At 35.9% G+C, this 24,992-nt stretch overlaps 1 protein-coding gene across 2 annotated transcripts in view; it reads right to left on the reverse strand.

Annotated features, from left to right (window-relative positions):
* Positions 1 to 3,392: 3,392 nt before the first annotated feature.
* The window catches only part of PDCD6IP (programmed cell death 6 interacting protein), a 70,970-nt gene continuing 49,370 nt past the window's right edge, over positions 3,393 to 24,992 (reverse strand). Inside the window, 6 exon segments of one of the 2 annotated variants that reach the window (NM_001132133.1) lie at positions 3,393 to 5,352; positions 6,275 to 6,462; positions 7,575 to 7,698; positions 16,434 to 16,528; positions 17,682 to 17,816; positions 18,964 to 19,212. In NM_001132133.1, the coding sequence (NP_001125605.1) occupies positions 5,178 to 5,352; positions 6,275 to 6,462; positions 7,575 to 7,698; positions 16,434 to 16,528; positions 17,682 to 17,816; positions 18,964 to 19,212 (966 nt within the window). In that variant the 3' untranslated portion in view covers positions 3,393 to 5,177. 2 annotated transcript variants of the gene reach the window in all.

Raw genomic sequence — 24,992 nt, forward strand, 5'->3', positions numbered from 1 at the left:
AAAAGCACCCCAAGAAGGGAACAAGAGAAGAGGACCAGCTACAACCAAGTTATAATAGACCGTGTTTACATACTTTATAGAGTAATAAAAAAATGCAAACATTAACAATTATAATCGAGATGTACAATGTAAAAATAATAGTGCATTAGCAATTATAAGCCTAAACCCTGTTTATATGTTTTCCCTTCGCCATCCCCCTCTTTTTTTTTGTTTTTTTCAGACGGAGTTTCACTCTTGTTGCCCAGGCTGGAGTGCAATGGCGCGACCTCAGCTTACTGCAGTCTCCGCTTCCCAGGTTCAAGCGATTCTCCTGCCTCAGCCTCCTGAGTAGCTGGGATTACAGGCGCCCACCACCACACCCGGCTCATTTTTTGTATTTTTAGTAGAGACAGGGTTTCACCATGTTGGCTAGGCTGGTCTCGAACTCCTGGCCTCAGGTGATCCTCCCACCTCGGCCTCCCAAAGTGCTGGGATTACAGGCGTGAGCCACCGTGCCCAGCCCATCCCCTACTTTTTAAAAAACAACATATGGCTGAGAAGGAAAAAAAGAATATTAATGCTTTCAAAAATTATAGGTAATAAACAATATTTCAAACAACTAGGAAACATAAAAGAACACATAATCCAAGCAATGACAGATATAGAAAATAGAAAGGATAAAATATTTGTATCAGACAAAAATATCAGATCAGTTAATTTTACCAAAATTGTTAAAGTTCTTTTAAATTACAAAAAAAAAAAAAAAAAAAAAGGTTGAGTCAAGTAACTAAATCTAAACATCTAAAACTAAAGCAGGTGCACACATTAGGTTAGAAAACCTGCTAATGCATCCAAAAACAAAACAAGAGTGGTCACATAAAACAGTAGCCGGGTGCAATGGCTCATGCCTATTAGTAATCCTAACACTTTGGGAGGTCACGGCAGGTGGGTCGCTTGAGCTGAGGAGTTCAAGGCCAGCCTGGGGAACATGGTGAAACCTCCATCTCTACAAAAAAAAATTAGCCGGGCATGGTGGCAGGTGCTTGTAGTCCCAGTTACTAAGGAGGCTGAGGAGGTTGAATCGACTGAGCCCAGGAGTTTGAGGCTGCAGTGAGCCAAAATAGCACCACTGCACTCCAACCTGGGCACAGCAAGACCTTGCCTCAAAAAATAGAATATACTGCAAGATGGAAAAGGACCACTTCATGTTCACAATAAAGACATACTTGATGAGTGTGAATCATGTGAGCTTCAAAGTGTGTAAAGCTTAAAACAGCTAAAAATATAGGAAAATTTAAAAACAATGGTAATAGACTCGAACCTCTTCACCTGTATCACCTGTGTTCATAACTTATGCAACTTTTAAGCAGAAAGGATCGCGGGAGCCACAGAACTGAGTGAAGCCAGGATCCTTTGCAGACACCAATGAGGAGAAAAGGCAGACAACTTGGATGTGCCTCAAATTGATAACTTAGAAAGGCAAGGCCAGTCATTGGGCAGGGACACTGACTGGCAGTAGCCTGTGGCCTGAGGCTCAGTGGCATGAAGCCCTCTGGTTCACAGGCTCTAGTCCGTCTGCTCACAGGGAGTTCCTAAGCCAATCCTGCCCTGTGGTAGCAGTAAATACTAAAGCAGGCCAAGCATACAGCTTCTCAGTCATCTTCACTCGGGCTGCAGCAGAACCCATCCCCACTCCCCTCATCAGCTGATTATTATGGTAATCTTGCTGATCATTTCCAAAAATTAACCTAAAAAGTGGTATTTGAAAAGAATACTCCTAGAGTAAATCACATAAGCAATGAAAAACATGGCCCATCCATGACCGCTAAATTATCAGGTTGCAGGTGTAAAAAAAAAAAAATTTAAACACTATCTTCCTTTTGTAGTCTCATGCATTTAGTCAAAGTGGGTACTTTTTTTACATTTTCCAATTCACCATTTGTCAAAGAAATAATGGAAACTATAAAGCTGAAGAATGAACACTTTAAATAAGAATTCATACTCCAAAGAAGTAAGAATCTTTCAACTTTTATTTCTAGGATACATTCATCTGGACCTTTTTGTTTCTTTACAATGTTCCCCCTAAGATAAATGAATACAATAAAAATATAATCCAACTACCAGCAATGTTTCTAACCAGAAAAGAATCTAAAATCTCTGGTGTGATAATATAGGATTTTTTTAAAAAATATAAACTTCATACCAGAAATAAAGCCTGAATATTCTCTTTCTTTAAAAATATAATTTTTCCTTCTTTGCTCTTCCATGTAAATCTTGAAATGAACCTGTTAGTTCTAAAGTCTATTTTTAATCCAGCAATTATAACACTACCTAGCAGGGTTTTTTCCTTTATACCTTGTTCTGTACTGTGAATCAACTAATAATTGCAAACGTCTTTAAAAAGTGAGATGCCATTTGGCTGTAGCAAGATTCAAGAGATGCTGAAAATTAAAAAACAAAACACAAAAAATCCCTATTAGCAAACTGAAACCTACTTAACAAATTATATTATCCTGTTTCTGAAATTAGAAAATGTATAAAAGCACTTTTGCAAACTGTAAAGTTCAAATGGAAAACATTTTTTATAATCTGTTTGGACTATAAAGACTGCTGACTGGGACAGAACTTTAGGGACACAAGGCTCTGTGAAAGCCATTTTTTTCTGCAACTCCTTAGTTTTGAAGGGGAGGTTTATAAATTGCAAACAAGCTGGGGTATGGATACAGGAATATCTCATAAAGATTGATTGGTTTGTTGTGACATGTGACTGTTTTTCTTAATTGAGAATAAAGACCAAGGGGCACAGGGAGAGTTCTCTTAGATCAATACTTTATACCAGACTGATAACAAGACAGTGTTTTCCCCACTTCTGACTAGTTCCTCTATGCAGAGCTTCATTATTTAAGTATAATCCAGTTTAAAATAGTATTCCAAAGCTCAACATAAATGGTCTGGGGATGATTTCCTTTCCTTGGTTTAGGAAGATAATAAAGCCTAATTATAAACATGGGTACAACACACCTGAACCACAGAGTAGTACCCTTCCAACTCCAAATCAACAGTATTATCCTTAACAGCAATAAAGGGCTGCATTTATTGTGATTGTCTGTGCCCAGACACAGGTGATCAAAAAGAAACCAAAGGATGAGTGAACTGACAAGAGGGAAAGGGTTTGGGTTGCTACATTTAAAAGGTTACACTAACAGAGCCGAGTGAGTCAGGTGTGCTGTGGCAGGAGCAGCTGTGGGGGCCTCCTTTCCTAGTTTCTGAATGATCTTCCTGTGGCTCTGTGAGCAGGCCCAGCATGGGGAATGGGCTAAAAGGCTTATACATCTCTTTTGGCCCTCAGATGCACTTACCCTTTTCTTTGGTGCCCTCTTTCCCCAAGAGAATATTCAGGCCAATTTTGTTTGTTTCCTTTTTTCTGCATTAGTAAGACATTATAAACTAGCATCTTGTAATACCTCTAACTCTCACTGAGTGTCTGTTAGTATAAAGTACCTCAAGTAATAAGAATGTGGAACTTAAATGCCACTTACAGAATAGTCAAACAAGCCCATATCACACTTTGATGAATCCAAAGTATTAAATCTTAGCCAATGATAAAGTAAAAAACTATTTTTGCTAAGGTTTAACTATTGGACTTTAAACCAACTTTAATATTCCATGAAATCAAAGGTCATTTATATTGAATTAACATGCCTTCATGTTTTCTACACACAACAAAGTTTAAAATATACATATATTTTTAAACCAATTCACTCCCTTTTACAATCATACTTTCATTCGAACATTTAAAATATAAATCCAAACTGTCAATGAAAACAACAGTGGGACAAGTAACACTATCATTAAAATGAAACAATAATGCAAGAAAAGGTCAGCGTTGAAACTCAGAAAATAAACACAGATTCACTGGAAATCTGCTCATACGCCTAATGTGTTCAGAAATAAACCTCACAAAAAACAGATCCCACTGTGATGTTAACCAACTCATTCCTTTCTCATTTTCTCATTCCATGATGCATGTCTTCACTATTTTTACTGAGGTTTATACAGGTGAGTAGATATCCTAACGGCAGAGATTAATATTAAATACACAGCCTATTCCAGAATCGGCGTATGTTCCCAACCATTGTTTTGTATGCTCCTTGAATTATAAAATAGTCCAATCTTCAAGGAAAAAAAATTAAATGGCTTAGATCTATTCATACATATTGGGCATTAAATGTCACTAAGTTAACACAGTAAGGTGGAAAAAAAAGATAAGAGGGTACAATAAGTGCTCCTCAAACAATTCCATTACATTATTAAGTATTGCCAATGGCGTATTTATTTTAACCAGGTTATGGGAAAAAAATGCAAGAATTATTACCAGAATTTGCATCAATTTTCTGGAGAAGCTAACAATAAAACATTAAATATACACATTTATTTGTATGTTTATTTGAAGAATCTTTGGTAGCAATTGTTTGTTTCTTCCACATTATAGGACTTTTTAAAATAAATGTCAAAAATCGTTTACTAATCAGCATACGAAAGATAAACTATGATACTATTCTTTTGATTTCCCTGTAAAACATCCTTGATAATAACTTGTACTATTCATGCACTTAAAAACAGTATCTGTTTAACTTATATACATACAAAGAGACTAATACCAGAAAAAAAAATTAGACAGTAATGAGAATCAATAACAAAACATAACAATGACAACTGTTCTTAAGTAATTTATTTTAAAATTATAAGATTTACAGTGCCTTGATTATGCAAAATAGCATAATGGAAATTAAACCAAATCAATAAACCAAAGAGAAGGAAAACTTAATTTTCTCAAGTATCCATACTTAAACCATCTTTGTAAGTATCTGATGTCCCAACCATGTCTTATGTAGAAAGTATAATCGTTTCAAATGTTTCACTTGCAGGTTTAATTTCTCATTTTCAATTTTTATGAACTGTAATGCAATTTCAAATCCTATTATACCTAGTGTTTATACTGCAACAGCAGCAAATCTCACATGTGTAATCAAATGTGGAACTGGGGCACAGCTTCTAGCTGCAGACAGAAATTATACACTGCATTCAGTCCAGGAGAGTACATTACATTAACCAGAGCGTAGAGTTTAGTACACTTATTGCAGGGTTGGTATTTCTTTCCCTCTGATCTGAATCAGCTGAGCTGCTGAGTAGACATATTACTGCTGTGGATAGTAAGACTGCTGTGGGGGCTGAGGGAAGGGGTAGGAAGGCTGCTGGGGTCCTGGGTATGGAGCCTGTCCAGGACTCTGGTGATACACTGGTGGATATGGCATATTATACTGGCCATACGCATAAGGATTATAGCCCATGGGCATGGGCATTTGGCAATACCTGATAGGGAGAAGAAAACAAAAAAATCTTGATTGGTAAATCAAATACTAAAAAATAAAACAATAATTATTCTACAACTACATTTTTCATGAAAGTCACTTCTATTTTTTAGTCTATTAAAGAACAGTGGAGAGAAAAAAACTATTTCAAGGCACTTGTCAGAGAAAAGCATTCCTATCCTGTTATTAATTAAAACAAGAGTACCAAGTGTTTAATACTATCCAAAAAAAATACTGAAGAAAATAAGATTAAATATTCAAGTATTAAAGAAAGAAAAAAAATGGAGACCCTTCATTTTAACGTGGCAAAACTAGTCATCTAAATACATTCCTCTTCCACAATATTCAACATTCACTGTGATGTACATAAATTTACAACTTATAAAGTTCTAATATTTGGCAGACAACATGTACTTACTAAGTAAAATTTAGAGCACATCTTAAAAGGTAGTCAAATGTTTGGATTTTTAAAATTAAGAAATTACCACAGAGATTAACCTTTAAGAAAGTGCAACCCATAATTAGATAAATTTCTATTCAACTGTTTATTAAATGCCAAGTATTCTAAGTATAGGGACGTAAACAAGGCCTTATCAGTTTTGCTATGCTACGCTCAGAAAAGGTACCTGTTTATCACCTAAAGTCCAAGGAAACACCTACTAAACTCTATAATACAGAAAAGATTATTTAATATAAACCCAATATGTAAAATATAAAAACATAAATTTTAAAAGCCTAGGAAATAGCTATCCCTATTCATATAAGTGACCATAACATTATTTTCATTTCTGGATAAGCTGACAGTGTAGCTTATTCATTCATGACACCTCCATTTGGAGAAGGGGTGACCCTGTTTTTAACAGGTTAGCCAGAGCCTAGAAACAACATTAGCCAACTTGGGATACACAATGTTGCAGCCTTACCCAGGATATCCTGGATAGGTGGGATAGGGTGGTCCCTGGGCCTGTGGAGGAGGAGCTGAGCCAGGTGTTTGTGATGGAGCTGGTGCAGCAGTCCCAGCCCCCACTGGAGCTGAAGCAGTAGCAGAAGGAGCTCGATTTGCTGGAAGCACAGGTGGTGGAGGCCTGGCTGGGGGCTGGGGCTTAGTAGGCTATAAGAAAAAGTCAGCATTGACTATAAAATGTTTCATATTTCTCTCAAATTGCTATTAATTAAAATTAATAAGGACATATGAGAAACTCTAGAATCCAACCAAATATATTTTTAATTCCCATTCTTAAATACCGGCTTATTACTATAGAAATATATCATAGTTGAATAATTCTCCAATCTGTGGAAACTCCATAGCCACTGCTCTTTTCCTGGTGCCTAATATTTAATCATTTACTGCTTCCTCCAGTGGTTGCCCATTTGAGGTGTAAGGACGCAGCACAGGTACTGTTTACTACCATCATCTCCTCCTAGTCCCCAAACTTTATATGAAAAATGTCAAACACCAGAAAATTTTAAAAGAATAGTATATAAAATAATCACACATCTACCAATGAAATTCAACAACTATTAACATTTGCCATTTCTGCTTTATCTATAACTACATCCATATATATTTGCAGAATCGTTTGAAAGTAAGTTGCAAACTTCATGACACTAGCCCTAAAGACTTCAGCACTCAAGTTCTCATAAGGATATTCTCCTACATAATCACAATACCATTTTCATCCTTAAAAAACTAATGCTATTCCCCAATGTCATCAAATATCCACTCCAAATTCAATTTTCCCCTAATTAACACAAAAAAGCTCATATAGCTATTTTTATAAACCAAAAGCAAATAAAGTTCATATACTGCATTTGATTATAAGGAAACTTTCATCTCTTTTCATCTAGAATATGCCTCTTTTTTAAAAAATCTATGACATTCACTTTTAGAAATGATCAACTCAGTTATTTCACATAAATGTCCCATGTGATAGATTTGTCCAATTGTTTCCTAATAGCATAATTTAACTTCTTATTTTATCATGTTTTATTTGCTGTAAACAGAAAGTTGTAAGGGCTTGATTAGATTCAGGTTAACCATTTTTTTGTCAAGAATTCTTGAACGATGCTGTGTTCTACATATTGCAAAATATCAGAAGGTTGGTTACCTGATGCAGGTGGTAACCACTAGATCCTTCCTATGTAAATTATGTCTTATCCGTTAGAACAAGTAATCATCATTAATGTAAAACCTCTGTTTAAAATATTTATTTGCCTACTAACCGGCATGGTTCTTGGCGCTGGAGTTGGAGGAGTTGGTGCATGTCCTCCTGCTGGTGAGGACTGATACGCAGGTGTAGGAATTGAAGGAGCACTAGGTTCTCTGGCAATGCTTTGTTGCAAGTCCCTTATCAAAGACAGAGTGTTAAAAATTAACATGATAGAAAAAAATTAACACACATAAAATACCAGCTTTTCTTTTCTTCATACATGAAACATAGAAAATGGATTCCAAACAATGGTGGTATTTTAAAATATACTACATTTCAAATTAGTACAGTGACTATGGAAAACAGTATGGAGGTCCCTCAAAAAACTAAAACTAGATCTACCATATGATCCAACAATCCCACTGCTGGGTATATATCCTAAAGAAAGGATATCCATATATTGAAGAGATATCTGTATTCCCATGTTTATTGCAGCACTTCCAACAGCCAAAATATGAATGCAACCTAAGTGTCCATCAGCAGATAAATGGATATAGTGTAGTATATATACGCAATGGAATATTATTCAGCCATAAAAAAAAATATAATGAAATTCTTTCATTTGCAGCAACATGGATGGAACTGGAGGCCATTATGATAAGTGAAATAAGCCAGGCACAGAAAGACAAATATTGCATGTTCTCCTCCATATGTGTGAGCTAAAAACAAGGAGACAGAGTAGAATGATGGTTACTAGAGTCAAGGAAGAGTAGAGGGTGGGGATGAAGAGAGGTTGGATAATAGGTACAAAAATACAGTCAGAGAGAATAAATAAGTTCTAGTGTTTAACAGCACTATAGGGTGATGATAGTTAATGATAATTTATTGTATATTTCAAAATAGCTAGAAGAGAAGATTTGGAATGTTCCCAACACAAAGAAATGATAAACGTTTGAGATGAATATCCTAATTACCTTGATTTGATTATTATGCATTGTATTCATGTATCAAAATACCACATGTGCCCCACAAATATGTGATGAATATCCTAATTACCCTGATTTGATTATTACACATTGTATTCATGATCAAAGTATCACATGTACCCCATAATATGTATAATTATTTATCAATATAACAAAAACTGAAAAAAATAAAATATACATTTTTATTCTTGACTAGAATCTAAATCCTCTTTCTTCCTATTGTTTAATAAAATGAAGTTGTATCTTTTTTCTATTTCTGAAGACTAAGGGGAAAAAGTAAACATTTTCAGAGATCACAGTTACAGCTAGAGTAAGAAACATGTCAAACTGGGCAAGTAATCCTAAAAGACTGCCCACCCTCTAATAAAAGGTAGTCCCTGGATTTAAAAAACTCCTAACATCATCTATCTAAAAGTTATCAGAAAACTACAATGACTCATAGTTATGTAGCTAATGTTTTAATCACTGTATCAGTGTTTATACAAAATAAAACAGGTGAAAAGGCTAACCTTTTAAGCAAACCATTATGCAAATTTCTAGATAAAAACTTCCTGAAGATATTCAAAGAAATGTGGCATTGAAATATTTTATATTAAAAGATAACACATTACCTGTCACTAAGGTAAACTCATGAAAGATATATTGCTGAAAATACTATTACAATTTAGTATTAAATATTAGAAAATTTTGTCTCCTCTAACAGTAAATTGAAATTTATCCCAAAATCACACTAAACAATACCCAAGGTAAAATGCACTCCAGGTAATACATGATGTCAATCATCTTTTCACTGCACTGATTAACGTACACAAAGAAGTAAATATGACATGTCCCAAAACATCTGAGACAGTACCTTTTGCCCTCATTTAACAATTAATAGCAAAGCCCCACACTGTCTGCATCCAACCTTCCCTCTCAAGAAGGGCCCCAGTCACTCCAGATATAAAGAAAACTAGTATACATTCATAAAAAAAAAAAAAAACTACTTCTTAATATAAGTAAATAACTGCTTATAAAGTAAATAAGCTTTTAATCAATATCAAAATTCTAAAAGGCCAGATTTTGAAATATCTAAAATATATACGTATATTATAAAGCTTTAACATAATACCTTTCTTTTCCTTTGATAAACTCTAGGGATGGTTACAGTAAATAACACATTTATAGAGCAAATGATAATTTCCTAGCCACTTATAAAAGATATAAATCAATGCTATTAAATAAAACCAATAATGTAAAAGAGCAAAAAGATACAAAATAAAATGCCACCAGTACTATGCCCAACAACCTGACAGTAGTATTCAAACCATTAGTCAAAAGAAAGTAAAGCTCAGAGTAAAACATTCATCCTTCTTAAACGCTTTACATTTCTGATGAAAGATTTTCAATGAAAACAGAAATTAAACAGCAAAGCCTCCAGCTAGTAAGTATATAAAAAGGACATATTAGTCATCAGGAAAATGAAAATTAAAATCATACAATGAGATAATACTACAAACCCAGCAGAACAGCTAAGGGCAAAAATGTGGAGCAACCAGGACTCTCATATATTGCTAGGAGGAATATAAATTAGTACAATCACGTTGGAAAACTATGACAATATCAACTAGGCATACACATACCCTTTGACCTAGATATATACCCAACAGCACTGCATACGACATGCTCACCAAAAGCATGTACTGTCTAATACGGTAACCATTAGCCACACATGGCTATCAAACATCTGAAATGTGTCTAGTCTGAATTGAGATGTGTTGTAAGTATAAAATACATACTAAGCCGGGCTCGGTGGCTCACGCCTGTAATCCCAGCACTTTGCGAGGCGGAGGCGGGTAGATCAGGAGGTCAGGAGTTCAAGACCAGTCTGGCCAAGATGGTGAAACCCGTCTCTACTAAAAATATAAAAATTAGCTGGGCTTGGTGGTGGGCACTTGTAATCCCAGCTACTCGGGAGGCTGAGGCAGAGAATTGCTTGAACCCGGGAGGCGGAGGTTGCAGTGAGCCGAGATCGTGCCACTGCACTCCAGCCTGAGCGACAGAGCAAGACTCCACCTCACCAAAAAAAAAAAAAAAAAAAAAAAAAAAAAAAAAACACCAGATTAGATTTCTAAGACTTAGTGTGAAAAAAAGTAAAATATCTCTCATTTGTAATTTTACATTGATTATATGTTAAAATAATACTTTGGACATACTGGGTTAAATGAAATACTGAAATTAATTTCACCTGTTTTTTTTTTTAACTATGGCTACTACAAATTTTACATTTTCAATTGCATATGTCACTGCATAGTACTTCACCACATAAATGTAGTTTTATTTAATTAACCAGAACCAGACATTTGACTTGTTTCCATATTTTTACTGCTACCAGCAATATTGGACAGCAGTGATTTACAACATTCATGCCAGCACTACTTATAAAAGCTCAAAACTGGCAACTACTCAAAATATTCAACAGTAGAATAAATAACTTGTATATCCACATAATAAAATATATGCAGAAATGAGAATAAAAGATCTACAAATACATACAACTATACTGATGAATCTCACAAATATAATGTAGAATAAAAGCCAGTCATGGAAGAGTACATAATATGTGATTCTATTTATATACAATGCAAAAACAGGAGAAAGTAATCTATGTTCTTACAAGTTAGGATAGCGGTTGCCCTGGAAGAGAAAGATAAAGACTGACTGACTGGGTGGATGCATTAACAATGCTTTTAGGGTGCTGAGAATTTTCTGTGTATTGATCTAAGTGCTGGTTGCCTGGGTGTACGCAGTTTGTGAACATTCAACAAGATACACACTTATGTATACTTTTCCGGTATACATTATATCCAGTAAGATTTCAAGGGATTTTGGCCTTGAGTATTAACAATGACTTTAACAAAATAAACTCTCAGATATTCAAAAGCTAATATTATTATATGGCCTACTTTTCCATCTTTCATTCACCTTTCAATCACTGAGCTGAAAATACTTGACAAGTGTAAATAAAATATACACTTGTTTACAACAAACCTGATTTTTAAATTAGATATATGAAATATAAAATATTTTAAATGACGATATTCCAATCTTTCTTCCTTAGAATATCCAGAGCTTCCTTGTGAGTAAACAAGCCAATTTCTGTATTTATTATTTTCTTCCTTTTTACACAAAGCATACCCTACACACTGTTCTGTGTCTTTTTACCATAACTATCTTGGAGATCTTTCCATATCAGTAAATTGAAAACATCCTGATTTTTAAAATAGCTGCACAGCATTTCACTATACAAGTATAGCTTTATTTCACCAGCCCTGGTCACTTTGTTTCTACTTTTTTACTGCTATTTGCAATGTAGAAATGAATAAGCTCATAAATACGTCATTTCTAGCATATTCTAATATATCCTCAGAATAGACTCCCAAAAACAGAACAGCTGGATTAAAGGATGTTTGAATTTGCAGTCTTATTCTTTACAGCTAAACTGCCCAACACAAGGATTGCACCATTGGGTATTCTCACGGCAATGTATGAAATCTATTTCTCCAACATGTGACAGCAGAGCATGTTATCAAACTTTCAGATTCTTGCCAATCTGAAAAATATTACTTCAGACTAATTTTAATTTGTATTTTATAATGAATGAGGGTATTCATTTTTTTTTCATTTACTTAAGAGCCATTCGTATTTCCTTGTCTGCCAAATTCTGTTTGCGTCTTTTCCTCAATTTTCTATTGGGTTTTCTTCTCGTTCATTTCTAGGAGTTCTTTTCTAAATAAAGTAAATTAGCCTTTTGCCTGTGAATAAGTTTCAAATATTGGATTCCCAATTTGTCATATCCTGACTCTGTTTATCATATTTCTATGAGAAACTTATTCTTTCCTTTTTTTTTTTAATGGCTTCTGGATTTTAAGTAGGAGTTATTAGATCCTGCTCATCCCAGCTTTATTAAGGAATTCTCCTCCATTCTATTTTATACCTTATATTTCATTTACAAATTTCAAGTTTGGTCCACTCAGAACTTACTCTGGTATAAAGATAACTTTTATTTTCTAAATGGCTGGGCAGTTGTCCACAACCTCTTCTGGTTGGCTGAAGATCTTTTACACTAAATTCACATATGTATTTGAATCTATTTCTATTTTCTATTCTTTGTCTAATCATGTACCAGTACCACTGTGTTTTAATTAAATACGGTATTATATACCTTCACATCTGGTAGAACTAGTATCCCTTCACTACTCCTTTTGTTTTCCTAGCTGACCTTGTTTCTTTTTCTACTTGAATTTTAGGATCAACTTGTCTAACTCCAAATGAAAAGCTGCTGATTTTTTTTAATCAAAAGCATGTTGAATGCATATTTTCTTTTTTTTTTTTTTTTTTTGAGACGGAGTCTCACTCTGTCGCCCAGGCTGGAGTACAGTGGCACAAATCTCGGCTCACCGCAAGCTCCGCCTCCCGGGTTCACGCCATTCTCCTGTCTCAGCCTCCCGAGTAGCTGGGACTACAAGCGCCCGCTACCACGCCCGGCTAGTTTTTTGTATTTTTAGTAGAGACGGGGTTTCACCATGTTAACCAGGAGGGTCTCGATCTCCTGCCCTCGTGATCCGCCCGCCTCAGCCTCTCAAAGTGCTGAGATTACAGGCGTGAGCCACTGCGCCCGGCCGCATATGTTTATTTCTTTATTTATGTTTGTTATTAGAGATAGGGTCTCACTGTTGCCCAGACTGGAGTACAGTGGCTATTTACAGGTACAATCATAGCGCACTACAACCTAGAACCCTAGGGCTCAAACCATCCTCCCACTTCAATCTCCCAAGTAGCTGGGACTAGAAGTGCATGCCATCACGCCCAGCTGATGCATAAGTTAACTTAGACTTGACATCTTTATGAAGTTGAGTCATCCTGTCCAAGAACATGTTTTTTAACTTGCTCAAGCCTTCTTTTATGTCCTTGAAATAGTGTTTTCTTCACATCGGTTTCATATATGACAAACTTATATTTTATATTTTATCCTTTTTGTTGCTACAGTAAGTGGGTCTCTTCATCTTATCCTCTATAGGTTTATTTACATGAAAGCCACTGATTTCTACGAATTATTTTTATGATCAACAACTTCAGTAATAACTATTTTATTATTTGCAGAGTTTTGGGGTTCTCTTGGGTTTTCAAGTAGTTGTACCATCATAATGTCTATAAATAGTGCTACTTTTACTTCTTCCTTTCCAATTTTTTAATTTATCTCTCATGTGATTGTCTTGGCTGGTACTGAAGTATAGTATTTAAAAATAGTGCTGACAGTTACATTTGTTGTCTGTTCTTGACTTCAGAGGGAACTGTTTATAGTGCTTCTCCATTAATCACTATACTGAGTTTTGGGCAGAAATATATACACACACATACATATATATATTTTCATGTTACGGAAGCATCTATCTTCTATCTATTCTTATTTTACTGAGTATCAGAACGCTCATTTTCTCAAATGCTTCTGCCTCATCTATTAAGACAAACCTGTGATCTTTCCTTTGATGTGAAAACACTGAATACAGAATACTGGAATAAATGCCCCCCTCCCCTTGGTCAATAATTATTTTTTAACGTCCTGGTGACTATTACTGGCAAATACTTTATTTAGGACTTTTGCATCCATATTCATAACTGAAACTGGTCTGTAGACTGTTTTGTATTAATCTTTGTTAGTTTTTTTTATCATTAAGACTAATATGGAGAATACTCATCCTTTTTTAGGCTCGGGGGGGAGGGTGGCTCATGCCTATAATTCCAATCACCTGAGGTCAGGAGTTCGAGACCAGGCTGGCCAACATGGTGAAACCCTGTCTCTATTAAAAATACAAAAATTAGCCAGGCATGGTGGCACACACCTGTAATGCCAGCTACTTGGGAAGGTGAGGCAGAAGAACTGCTTGAACCTGGGAGGCGGAGGTTGCAGTGAGCCAAGACTGCACCATTGCACTCCAGCCTGGGCGACAGAGCAAAACTCCATCTAAAAAAAAATCACCTTTTTTTAAACATTTAGAACCATTTTTAAAACATTCTAATTATTTGCTTTTTAAAGGTTTAGTAGAAATATTCTAAAAACAACTAACCTGCTCTTTCTTAGAGGTAGAAGAAAATAACCTCTCATGAACATGAGCAGAGAGGTGAATGAACATGAACATGTTCATTCTCTGTTCATGAATATGAACAGAGAGATGAATAAAGATCTAGTTGGCTGAAAGGATCATCGATATAAGACTCTTTCAGCTCTTTATATTTATTACTAATGAATATATGGCTTTTTATGTACCCGAAAGACAGTTTGGATATAAAATCTTTAGCATGTATTTACTATATAAAATCTTTAGCTCATATTTACTATCCTTGAGATTACAGCAATCACTCCACTCTCTTCTGGCATACAGAGCTGCCAGCCTAATTTTTTTCACCTTTTTATAAACTGGCTTGACTGTTTTGCCTGACTGCCTAAAGGATTCTGCCATTATCTTTCAAGGCCAATAATTTATATGCCTTGATGCTGACAGTTCTTGATCATTTTCCCCTACCATATGATATCCTCTTTCAACAATCTTCACTTGTTTTAAGAAAATGTTCTTGAGTATCATTAAATAAGTGTTCTGTTTACAGAACGTTCAATAACTGTTCTGTCTGGTTTTTCTTCTGAGAGAAATTCAGTTTTGCCTATATTAGATCTTCTGTGCCCATTTTCTCTCTAATTCTTTCCTGACTTTGGTTTCATTTTAATTTCCTCATTTCTACTCTGTGTTCCTTTGTGTTCCTCAGTGTTTATTCACCCTTTGTGCTCTTTCCTATGTCATGGTTTTATTCTTCCCTTCTACTTCTTTCCTGAATTCTGACACCTCACATCTTATCACTTCCTGTTTTCTTACCATATTCCTGCAGATTGGGAATTTCTGCTCAAAGTGTTCCTTAGAGGAGCAGTCCCCAAACTTTTTGGCACCAGGGACTGGTCTCATGGAAGACAATTTTTCCACAGGGGAGCGGAAGATGATTTCAGGATGAAACTGTTCCACCTCAGATCATCAGGCATTAGTCAGAGTCTCATAAGGAACGCACAACCTAGATCCCTTACATGGGCAGTTCACAATAGGGTTTGCGCTCTTATGAGAATCTAATGCTGTGGCTGATCTGACAGGAGGTGGGGCTCGGGCAGTAATACTCGCCCAGCCACCCACCTGTCTGCCACCCACCTCCTACTGTGCAGCCCAGTTCCTAACAGGCCACGAACCAGTACCAGTCCAAGGCCCCAGGATTGGGGACCCCGGCCTTAGAATGACTGCCTTCTTACATTTGTTGTTGTTGTTGTTTTTGTTTAGTTCATGGTCAGATGTTTGCTCATAATTTTCACCTATTCTGTGACAATATTATTTTGGTAAGTCTTCTTTATCTATGAAGTTTTATTAAATTTTGTTAATGTTTTTCACCTTTTATCAGCGCTGTGCTACTCTGTATTGATTACTCAGCAGGAAATGAGTCGCATGTTAACTGGCCCTGCTTTCTCAGCAGCCTTCCTTCTGAAAGTGATTTTGCTGGTATTCTCTGAGCTATTCATGCTGTCTCCTCCATGTCCTATAGCTCTAGTTTTATGTAAGGAACCTATTTGCCACTTCAAAATAAATTGCTTGTATTTACTGGCACTTCCTGAGATCTGCCACCTGAACTGTTTTTATCATTTCTGTGACCTCACTGTACTTCCTGCATCTAGAGTTTCTGCTTCTTTTCATCCTTTCATTCCCAGATTATGCAGCTGTTTACTTGTTGCTTTGTAAAATACTCTATCTAGTTCCTTCTTCCATGAGAAAAGGAGGAAAATTGCTATCTCATACTACCAAGTTCATAACAAGTCTCTACATGATTTTTTAAAAGAAAATTCTTTAAGTACAATTTGATACACAAAACAGACTTACTTTAAGAGTTCATCTCTTTCTGTCTTCCGTGCAAAAACTATATCACTGCATTTGTTCTGGAACCTGACCAGGATTTCAGTCAACTCATTGTAAAACTATAAGCAAAGAACAAATACAAGTAATGAACAAGAACAATTTTTTAATCCAGAGAGTAATGTGATCTAAAGCTAATTTGTCAATGATAGTTAAAGCTGAAGAACTGAGATCTGCATGAAATACATTCATACAATTTACTAGGCCCAACAACTTAATATTAAATATGATCTAAGGCTCCTAAAGAAAATAAAAATAATAAAATCATTTTTACAGAACATTATCATCAAAAATGTAACAAGTTAAAAGTTTCATGATCATGAAAATCTTCCTAATTCCTAGAGAAAAGTCAATTGTTTAATAACATTAAACCTATTTAAGTGGAAGGATTAGGTTTTCAAATTCACTACAGAAATGCAAGCATACTTCAGAAACCCTTAAAAGAATTTCTAAAGGCTCTCTGGAGGGTTTTCTCAGCTTACCTATTTAAACAAAGCATTTTAAACCGCATTAAAATGGCATTTTACTATCCTCTCTATTTGGAAGGCTTTGCAGTATTTTCACCCTCTCTTCAGAGGGTTTTACATTTTAACTACTGTATTTATATCTAGGTAACTTTATTCAGTGATTATTATGAAGTTAAGTACCAAAAGGAATTATGCATCTGAAAAAACTTAAAAATCACTGTTCCCTCAAAAACAAATTGGTAAAAAGAAATATAAGCGAATTCCCTAAACTTTTTAAAAGACAAGGCAAGAAAGTACTTACATATTCAGTAAGCCTTCTGACACTTGGGCAGGCCACAAGTCTGTCCTCAGCAAACCACCACACAGAATATAAAAGTCATGCCCCTCCACTTTTCCATCACAATTCAGCTTTGACTACTCCTGTCCCCTCAAAATTCATCAAATTAGTCAATTTCCTATCCCTTAAAAAGGTGTCATTGACATCTCTGCTAATTCCTGCTACCTGGAATATTTATACCCCTTTTCTGCCAGTTGAAATATGCAATTCATTCTTCAAAGTTCCCATGAAATGCTGCCACCTTCATTAAGCTTTCTCCCTCCTATAACAAACTTCGCAGAGGCAATGGCATTAAAGCTAAAATTCCAGGCAAAGAGTAATTTGGTTCAACTGGAAATACCATTTAACTTCCAAACTATACGTTCACATCTGTACTTGCTAGCTATGGTTCCTTTTGCATGTACTTCATACCTTTGTGCCTTCCTTCAAATTAGCTACAAGTTCAACAAAGTTGTCATATGCAGTAGCTAAATTCTTCAAAACTTCTTCTCTTAAGTTAGCTTCATTATTAGATTGTTTCATTTTCGAAAATTCCTGATGTGAGACCTTGTTAAAAGAAAGATTTATGTATTTACATTTATTTATAAAATTAATATAGCTCATAACATTTTTATTGCTCTTTCCGAATTATGAAAATCATATGTAATTAAATACATATGCAAAATTACTAGAAATACCTAGCACACTCTTTTGAAGCCTCATTATGCTTTAAATCTTTCTTAAGTAAAAATTTCAAAAATCCAATAGGAGTCAAAACAACCAATAATGATCACAGATTTCTATTAGTATATAACACTTGCAAAAAATATAACATGAAAATTATTTTACCTTTTGGAGTATTTTATATCATATATAGATACAATGTTTAGGAGTAGAAATATATGTTTAATTTTGCACATCAACTATTAAAAGGGCAAACTTTCAAGTCTTTGTTAGTCCAAACTACCTATCTGTAAACACGAAAACTAACTTCAAACTTCTCAACATATTTACTTTGCATTATTTTTTTTAAAAATGACTGAAGTCTGTATGTATGTTAGCCATATAATTACAGGTATCAGTAATTCCAACTAATTTCAATTTTGCTCCCATATGGAAAAAAAACCAAAGCTATTAAAAACTCGGAACCATGAAAAATATCTGAAGTATCAAGCACTCCTAAGTAATATGCAACATTTTAGCCATAGAAATGACTTTGTTTCTGCCGGTCATGGTGGCTCACGCCTGTAATCCCAGCACTTTGGGAGGCCAAGGTAGGAGGATCACCAGGTCAGGAGATCGAGACCATCCTGGCTAACACGGTGAAATCCTGTCTCTACTAAAAATACAAAAAATTAGCTGGGCATGGTGGCGGGCGCCTGTAGTCCCAGCTAGTCGGGAGCCTGAGGCGGGCAAATGGCATGAACCCGGGAGGCGGAGCTTGCAGTGAGCCAAGATCACGCCACTGCACTCCAGCCTGGGCGACAGAGTGAGACTCCATCTCAAAAAAAAAAAAAAAGAAGTGACTTTGTTTCATAGATATAAATAAAACTGATGTGCCAAGTTTAATTTTACAAAATATACATGTATTAAGTTCTACTCTTAACTACAGATATTCTCCAATGTCATTTTCCTAATTGAATATAGGTTTAGTCCAGACATATCTTTTCTGTAATTTTTAAAACATAGATCTTATTAAATATATAAATTTCACCTGAATATTTTTAAGAAGTCCCTCCTGTTTCTTTAGAGATTCTTGGACTTTAGTTGTAAGACCTCCATAGACTCGATCTAGTTCAGTAACAGAAAGAGCTTCTTCATTTATCACACCATCTTGAGCCAGGGCTGTCAAAAACTTGCTTGTCATGTCAAAATTCACAGACTTCAAGTCATTCTCCAGACCCTCTCTTTCCTTCTTTACTTCATCAAGATTTGACAATAAGGATTTTAAGACATTTACAACCTAAACAATAAAAAAGACACCTTAGTTTAACTGAAAAAAAAAAAAAAAAAGCCAATTTCAAGAAGGAAATAATATATAAAGGTTCATTCGGGCTGAGAGAGAGATGATTTCTCAGAGAGCCAAATATAAATTGAACATCAGGTTTATATAGATAGACATTGTACCTTCAGTTGACTCATGTTAAAACAAAAGCAGCATTAATAACAATAGCCAACAGCTACAATTTACTGAACTCTTACGTGTTAGGCACCATGCTAAAACACTTCAGAAATATAATTTCATGTATTCCTTACAATAACCCATGGGATATATATATTTATGACCTCTATTCCAAAGATAGGGATAACGAGTCTCAGAAAAATTAAGTTACATGGTTATACAGCTACTAAGGGGCAGAGGTCAAATTTGAGACCTAAGTCTGACTAGTTCCAAAACCAATCTCTTAGCCACTCTACACTCTACTCCCTCCCAATCATGGCTGTGAAGCAGGGGAAGGTATGATTTTGCTAGGTAAGTAGATATCCTATTTTGCCTAGAGAGACTGAGAGATAGAGATATAGAGAAACAGAGGTGAAGACAGAAATAGAGATAGTTATGAAGCAAGCATGGTAGATGGAGAAAGAAATAGAGAAAGATATAGATATAAAGGTATATACCACATTTATTTTATATACTGGGAGAGGAAAAGGAAAGAGGGTTCTTGTGCCTTTCTTCATATCATTGAGAGTTTTAGGCCAGATGTAGAGGTTTATGCCTGCAATCCCAGCACTTTAGGAGGATCACCTGAGCCTAGGAGTTCGAGACCAGCCTAGGCAACAAAGTGAGACCCCATTTCTACATTAAAAAAAAAAATTAGTTGGGTGCAATGGTGTGCACCTGCAGTTACAGCTACTCCAGAGGCTGAGGCAGGAGGATTGCTTCAGCCCAGGGGGTCAAGGCTGCGGTGAGCCATGATCATGCCACTGCACTCCAGCCTGGGTGACAGAGAGAAACCCTGTCTCAAAACAAAATACAAAAACAAAACAGAGATTTATCTCTTGTATTCAGTCAAGACACTCTCTGACCTATACCCACCTGATTCATAAATACCCCTTTATATTCATAGTGTTCAAGCGCCTTCTAATGAGCACTTTCAAGCTGCCCCTTTCACTCATCTCTTCCTACTTTGCTAGGACCACCAAGAACATCAACCCAATCTCCCTGTTCTGCTTGCCCCAGTGATGCCCATAGAAAGAAAACTGGGGGAAAGACAAAGGAAGAAGAGGACATCACGAGCCCTGTCTCCACCCTTGTCTTTCTCATTACCAGCAGCAATTCCAGTTCCCATGGATTCCCCTACCAACTGCCTGTTTCTAAAAATTCCTATCCTACTCTTTCTTCCACAGTCTTAGTTAGCTCCTTGATAGGAACGTCCAAAGTAACATCCCTTTGTGAAGACCAGAGACTCGAGGTTTCTGCTAAATGTAGGTGAATTTCCTTTTTGGCCTCGTTTACATCCATATCTCCTAAACATCCTAATTTTAAAATGGAAGGAAAGGAAAGGAAGAGAAGAGGGAGGGGGAGAAGAGAGGAAGGAAGGGGGAAGGGAAGGAGAAAGGGAGGGAGATAAAGAAGAGAGTACAGGGGAGAAGGCTGTGGAAAGAGAAAGAAATACGATTCCTAGAGTCTAGAAAGCATCAAACCACAGAAACTCTAAAAGGAAGGAGGAGGAGAAAGAATCATACATGGGTGGATATGACAAAGTCTGTTTAAAGACCTAGTAGAACTTGATATCAGACGATGTGAATAAAAGTTTCCTTCCAAGTGACTTCCAGGACATATTATTAAATGAGAAAAAAAGGATACAAAAGCATATAGTATGCTGCAATTTGAGTTAGAGAGAAGGAAAATCAGAAAATAAATAAACACATACATAATATGTATATATGTATACATATGTATGCATAATTTTGGGAGGGGGGTGGGTTTTTTGTTTGTTGTTGTTCTTGCAAAAAGAAAATCAGTAAGGACAAACCAGAAACTAACGAATATGGTTACTTACAGGAAGTATACAGGAAAGAAGTAGAAGGAAAAGGAATGAGGCTTCTCTGCATGTACCTTTTGAATCATGAACATTTTTTACACACTCAAAAAACGACATTAAGTCAAAACTTGAATATGGAAACAAATGAACTAATGGTCTATCAAAGTGAAACGTAATTACATAGAAAAAAACGTTAATTCCATAGAAAATAAAAAACACTTCAACTCTGACTATACTCCCTTAGAGACCATAATGGACTTCATTACTGTGCAATCAAGGACAGGTTACTACTTAGAAAATTCAATTTTCACAACTGCAAAATGGGCATAATAGTACCTATTTCAGGACTGTTGTCAAGACTGAGATAATCTATATAAAGTGCTCAACATAACTTCTAACAAAGGGTAAGTATTCAATCATATTATCTAGATTAGGAAGAAAAGCTAACCGCAACTTCCATGGTATCCAACCAGACTGATACAGAAGCTTTCTAACCAGACTGATACAGAAGGTCAAATAGTTAACAAATCCTGTGATATACAAAAATGCAATAATTTTAACTTTCTGGGGAAAAAAAATGCCATTTCAAACAACGAATTTATGAACAAACTTGTGGACTACCACACAAAGATAGAGATCCCTTATATTATGAACATCTTTTTAAAAAATTCATATGCAGTACACTAGTTTAACATATTTCAGATTATATGACACTGGCCTCATTTTAACAGAGTAAATGAAGTAGAAAATGAATTAAACTGCTTCCACAAATGAATGACCAAGATAATAAGAAAACCACTGCCTAAATTTTCTTACAAATTCAAATTTGAGGTTTAACATGTTATCAAAGTATAAAAATAATTAGAATCCTAGCATATTTATTTCTTATACACAGCTCCAGCTACCTTTCAACTGCAATTAAATGTATCCCTTTATTAAGTTAGGCTGCCAGTGATGATCATTCAAACAAATACTTTTTGTTTTGGGTACCATTCTAGATGCTATGGACACAACTACTAACAAAAACAGTCTTTTCCTTCATTTGGGGACCAGAGAGGATTAAATAAACATGCAAAGGGGAGGATTAAACAAATACACAAAAATAGAATAATGTGGGTAGACAATGACAAAGATGGAGAAGAGGTGACATCTGAGACTAATGAAAAAGAGGTAATAGCCACGGAAATGGGGAGAAAGCCCTGCAAAGAAAGAAACGCAAATGTAAAAGTCCTGTGGCAGGCACAAGCTTGGCAGGATCAAAGGAAAGAAAAAAAGACCACTCTGGCTGAAGCATAGTAAACAAAAGGCAGAACAGGAGATGAGGTCAAACAAAATGGCAGGAATGGCATCACCTAGGTTGTCAATACTTTGTCTTTCAGATCAAGAACTTACAAACTTTTTTGGTAAAGGACCAAACAGAAAATATTTTTGCCTCAGTAGGCCACAGTCTCTGTTGCAACTCTTTAACTCTGCTTTGTAGTGTGAAAGACAATGTGTAAATGAATGAGCACAGCTATGTTTCAACAAAAATGTATTAACACTGAAATCTGAATTTTATATAATGCCCACATATTAAAATATTCTTTTGACTTTTTTTCAGCCATTTAAAAAATGAAGTAAAAAGTAGAGTTTTACATTTTAAAAATGTAAAACTCATTCTTAGCTCACAGGCCATACAAAGAGAAGAGGCAGGCTGGATTTGGCCCACAAGCCACAGGTTCCTGACCCCAGTTTTAGATTTAAAACCCTCTGTGGCATTTAACAGCACCAAGTACAATATGAGACAAGAAATGCCCTCAATGGGCCAGGCGTGGTGGCTCACGCCTGTAATCCCAGCACTTTGGGAGGCCAAGGTGGGTGGATCACAAGGTCAAGAGATCGAGACCATCCTGGCCAACATGGTGAAACCCCGTCTCTACTAGAAATACAAAAATTAGCTGGGCACAGTAGCGCATGCCTGTAGTCCCAGCTACTCGGGAGGCTGAGACAGGAGAATTGCTTGAACCCAGGAGGCAGAGGTTGCAGTGAGCCAAGATTGCGCCACTGCACTCCAGCCTGGGTGACAGAGCAAGACTCCGTCTCAAAAAAAAAAGAAAGAAAGAAAGAAATGCCCTCAATGAAATCTTCTATTTTACTTTTATAACCTTGTCATTTTATTTTCAGAAAAGGCAAATAAGCAACTATGTCTACAGCAACGAACGCAGAAACTTGATACATTTACCCTACACTAAAGGTAACCTAGAGGAGTTTTTTGTCTCTTTATGTTAGGGACCAAGGTACTCAGCACAGTTCTGGAATAGTAGGCCTTCAAAAAACACTTGGTGAGTAAATAAATAAACAAACAGATTCCAGTCATTCTTAATATGTCTATAAACTTTCTGTCATGAGAAATCAGGAGTAAAAGCTGTGTTTGCAGATCCTCCACTAGTCTGTGAATCCAAAAAAGGCACTCCTCTGGGAGGGCACACAGTTTTAAACAATTCTCTTTATGCTCTACCTCTAAGGAGGTAAAGGGTTGTCTTTTTTTAAAGGTACCCCCTTCATTACTCCCAGCAGATGTAACACTTTAAGTATAAATGAACATCACCTTTGTGCAAAAAAATAGATGTTCCTTCCTCTGGCTAGACTCAGTCCCATATACATTAGGGCCAAGGCTTGGCCAGCCAACCATAGACTAGACTTCAGGCCACAGTAGATCATAAGCAACCAATCACAAGCAGTGATCCTAGGTATTTAATACAAAAATATTTAAATAAAAATTACCACTAGTCTGCAAAATTTTTCAGAGTATCTCAATATCTAAAACCAGATGCCCAAAGAGACTGAAAATAAGTAACTAGACAGTAGGCTTCTTCACAATAAAAGAAAAAACAGCCCTACCATCAAACTTGGACTTTTTAATAAAACATGTACATTTGCATCACTCTGATCAGCAATCAAAAAACTGGGTTTTTATCATAAAAATTCTGGCTAAAATGAGTCATCAACTATTATGACAACCATCTGAAATAGCTTTGATAAACCCGATGCTTGCCTTATTTGATTAAGGCACATGACAAACGAATATACACAGAGTACTGAAATTTTTGTGGTTACCCTGTCAAGAAAATCTATCTTCCATAAAATTACTTCATATTGACTATAAAAGTTCCTTTCTCCTGTGTAACACAAGTAAGGATTAATAAAACTGATACAACTGAATAAAATATCAATAAATCAGTGCATACTAATGCAGATTTTGCTTAGCACAAACCATTTTTGCTTTTCTACTGAAAGCAGAAGAATCAAAGGACGAAAGCCACATAATTCTAAGTCATGTACAAGACACCAAAAAGAATACAAAGAGAGTACTAAACAGAGATCTTTTTCTAAAATAAAAAAGGTACCAGAATTTATTGCTGTTCGAAGGGTCTGCAGTTTCTTTTTCGGGTTCTTTGTTCTTCACAAGTTAATCTTCTGACCACCTCCCGTTTCTCCCCTATGTCCTCAAAGCAACAACTCACATTCCTTGTTCCATTGGGTTCCCCCGTTAGATCCAGGTTCAATGCACATTCAACTACGCAGCCTTTTCTTCCCTTTGAGAGGTGCCCAGTAACTGTGCATTTACTCTACGCTAAAGGTAACCCAGAGCAGTTTTTTGTCTCTTTATGTTAGGGACCAAGGTGCTCAGCACTGTTCTGGAACAGTAGGCCTTCAAACACTTGGTGAATAAATAAATAAACAAACAGATTCCAGCCATTCTCAACATGTCTATAAA

The sequence above is a fragment of the Pongo abelii genome, chromosome 2 (assembly GCF_028885655.2).
Source record: "Pongo abelii isolate AG06213 chromosome 2, NHGRI_mPonAbe1-v2.0_pri, whole genome shotgun sequence".
NCBI classification, from domain to species: domain Eukaryota; kingdom Metazoa; phylum Chordata; class Mammalia; order Primates; family Hominidae; genus Pongo; species Pongo abelii.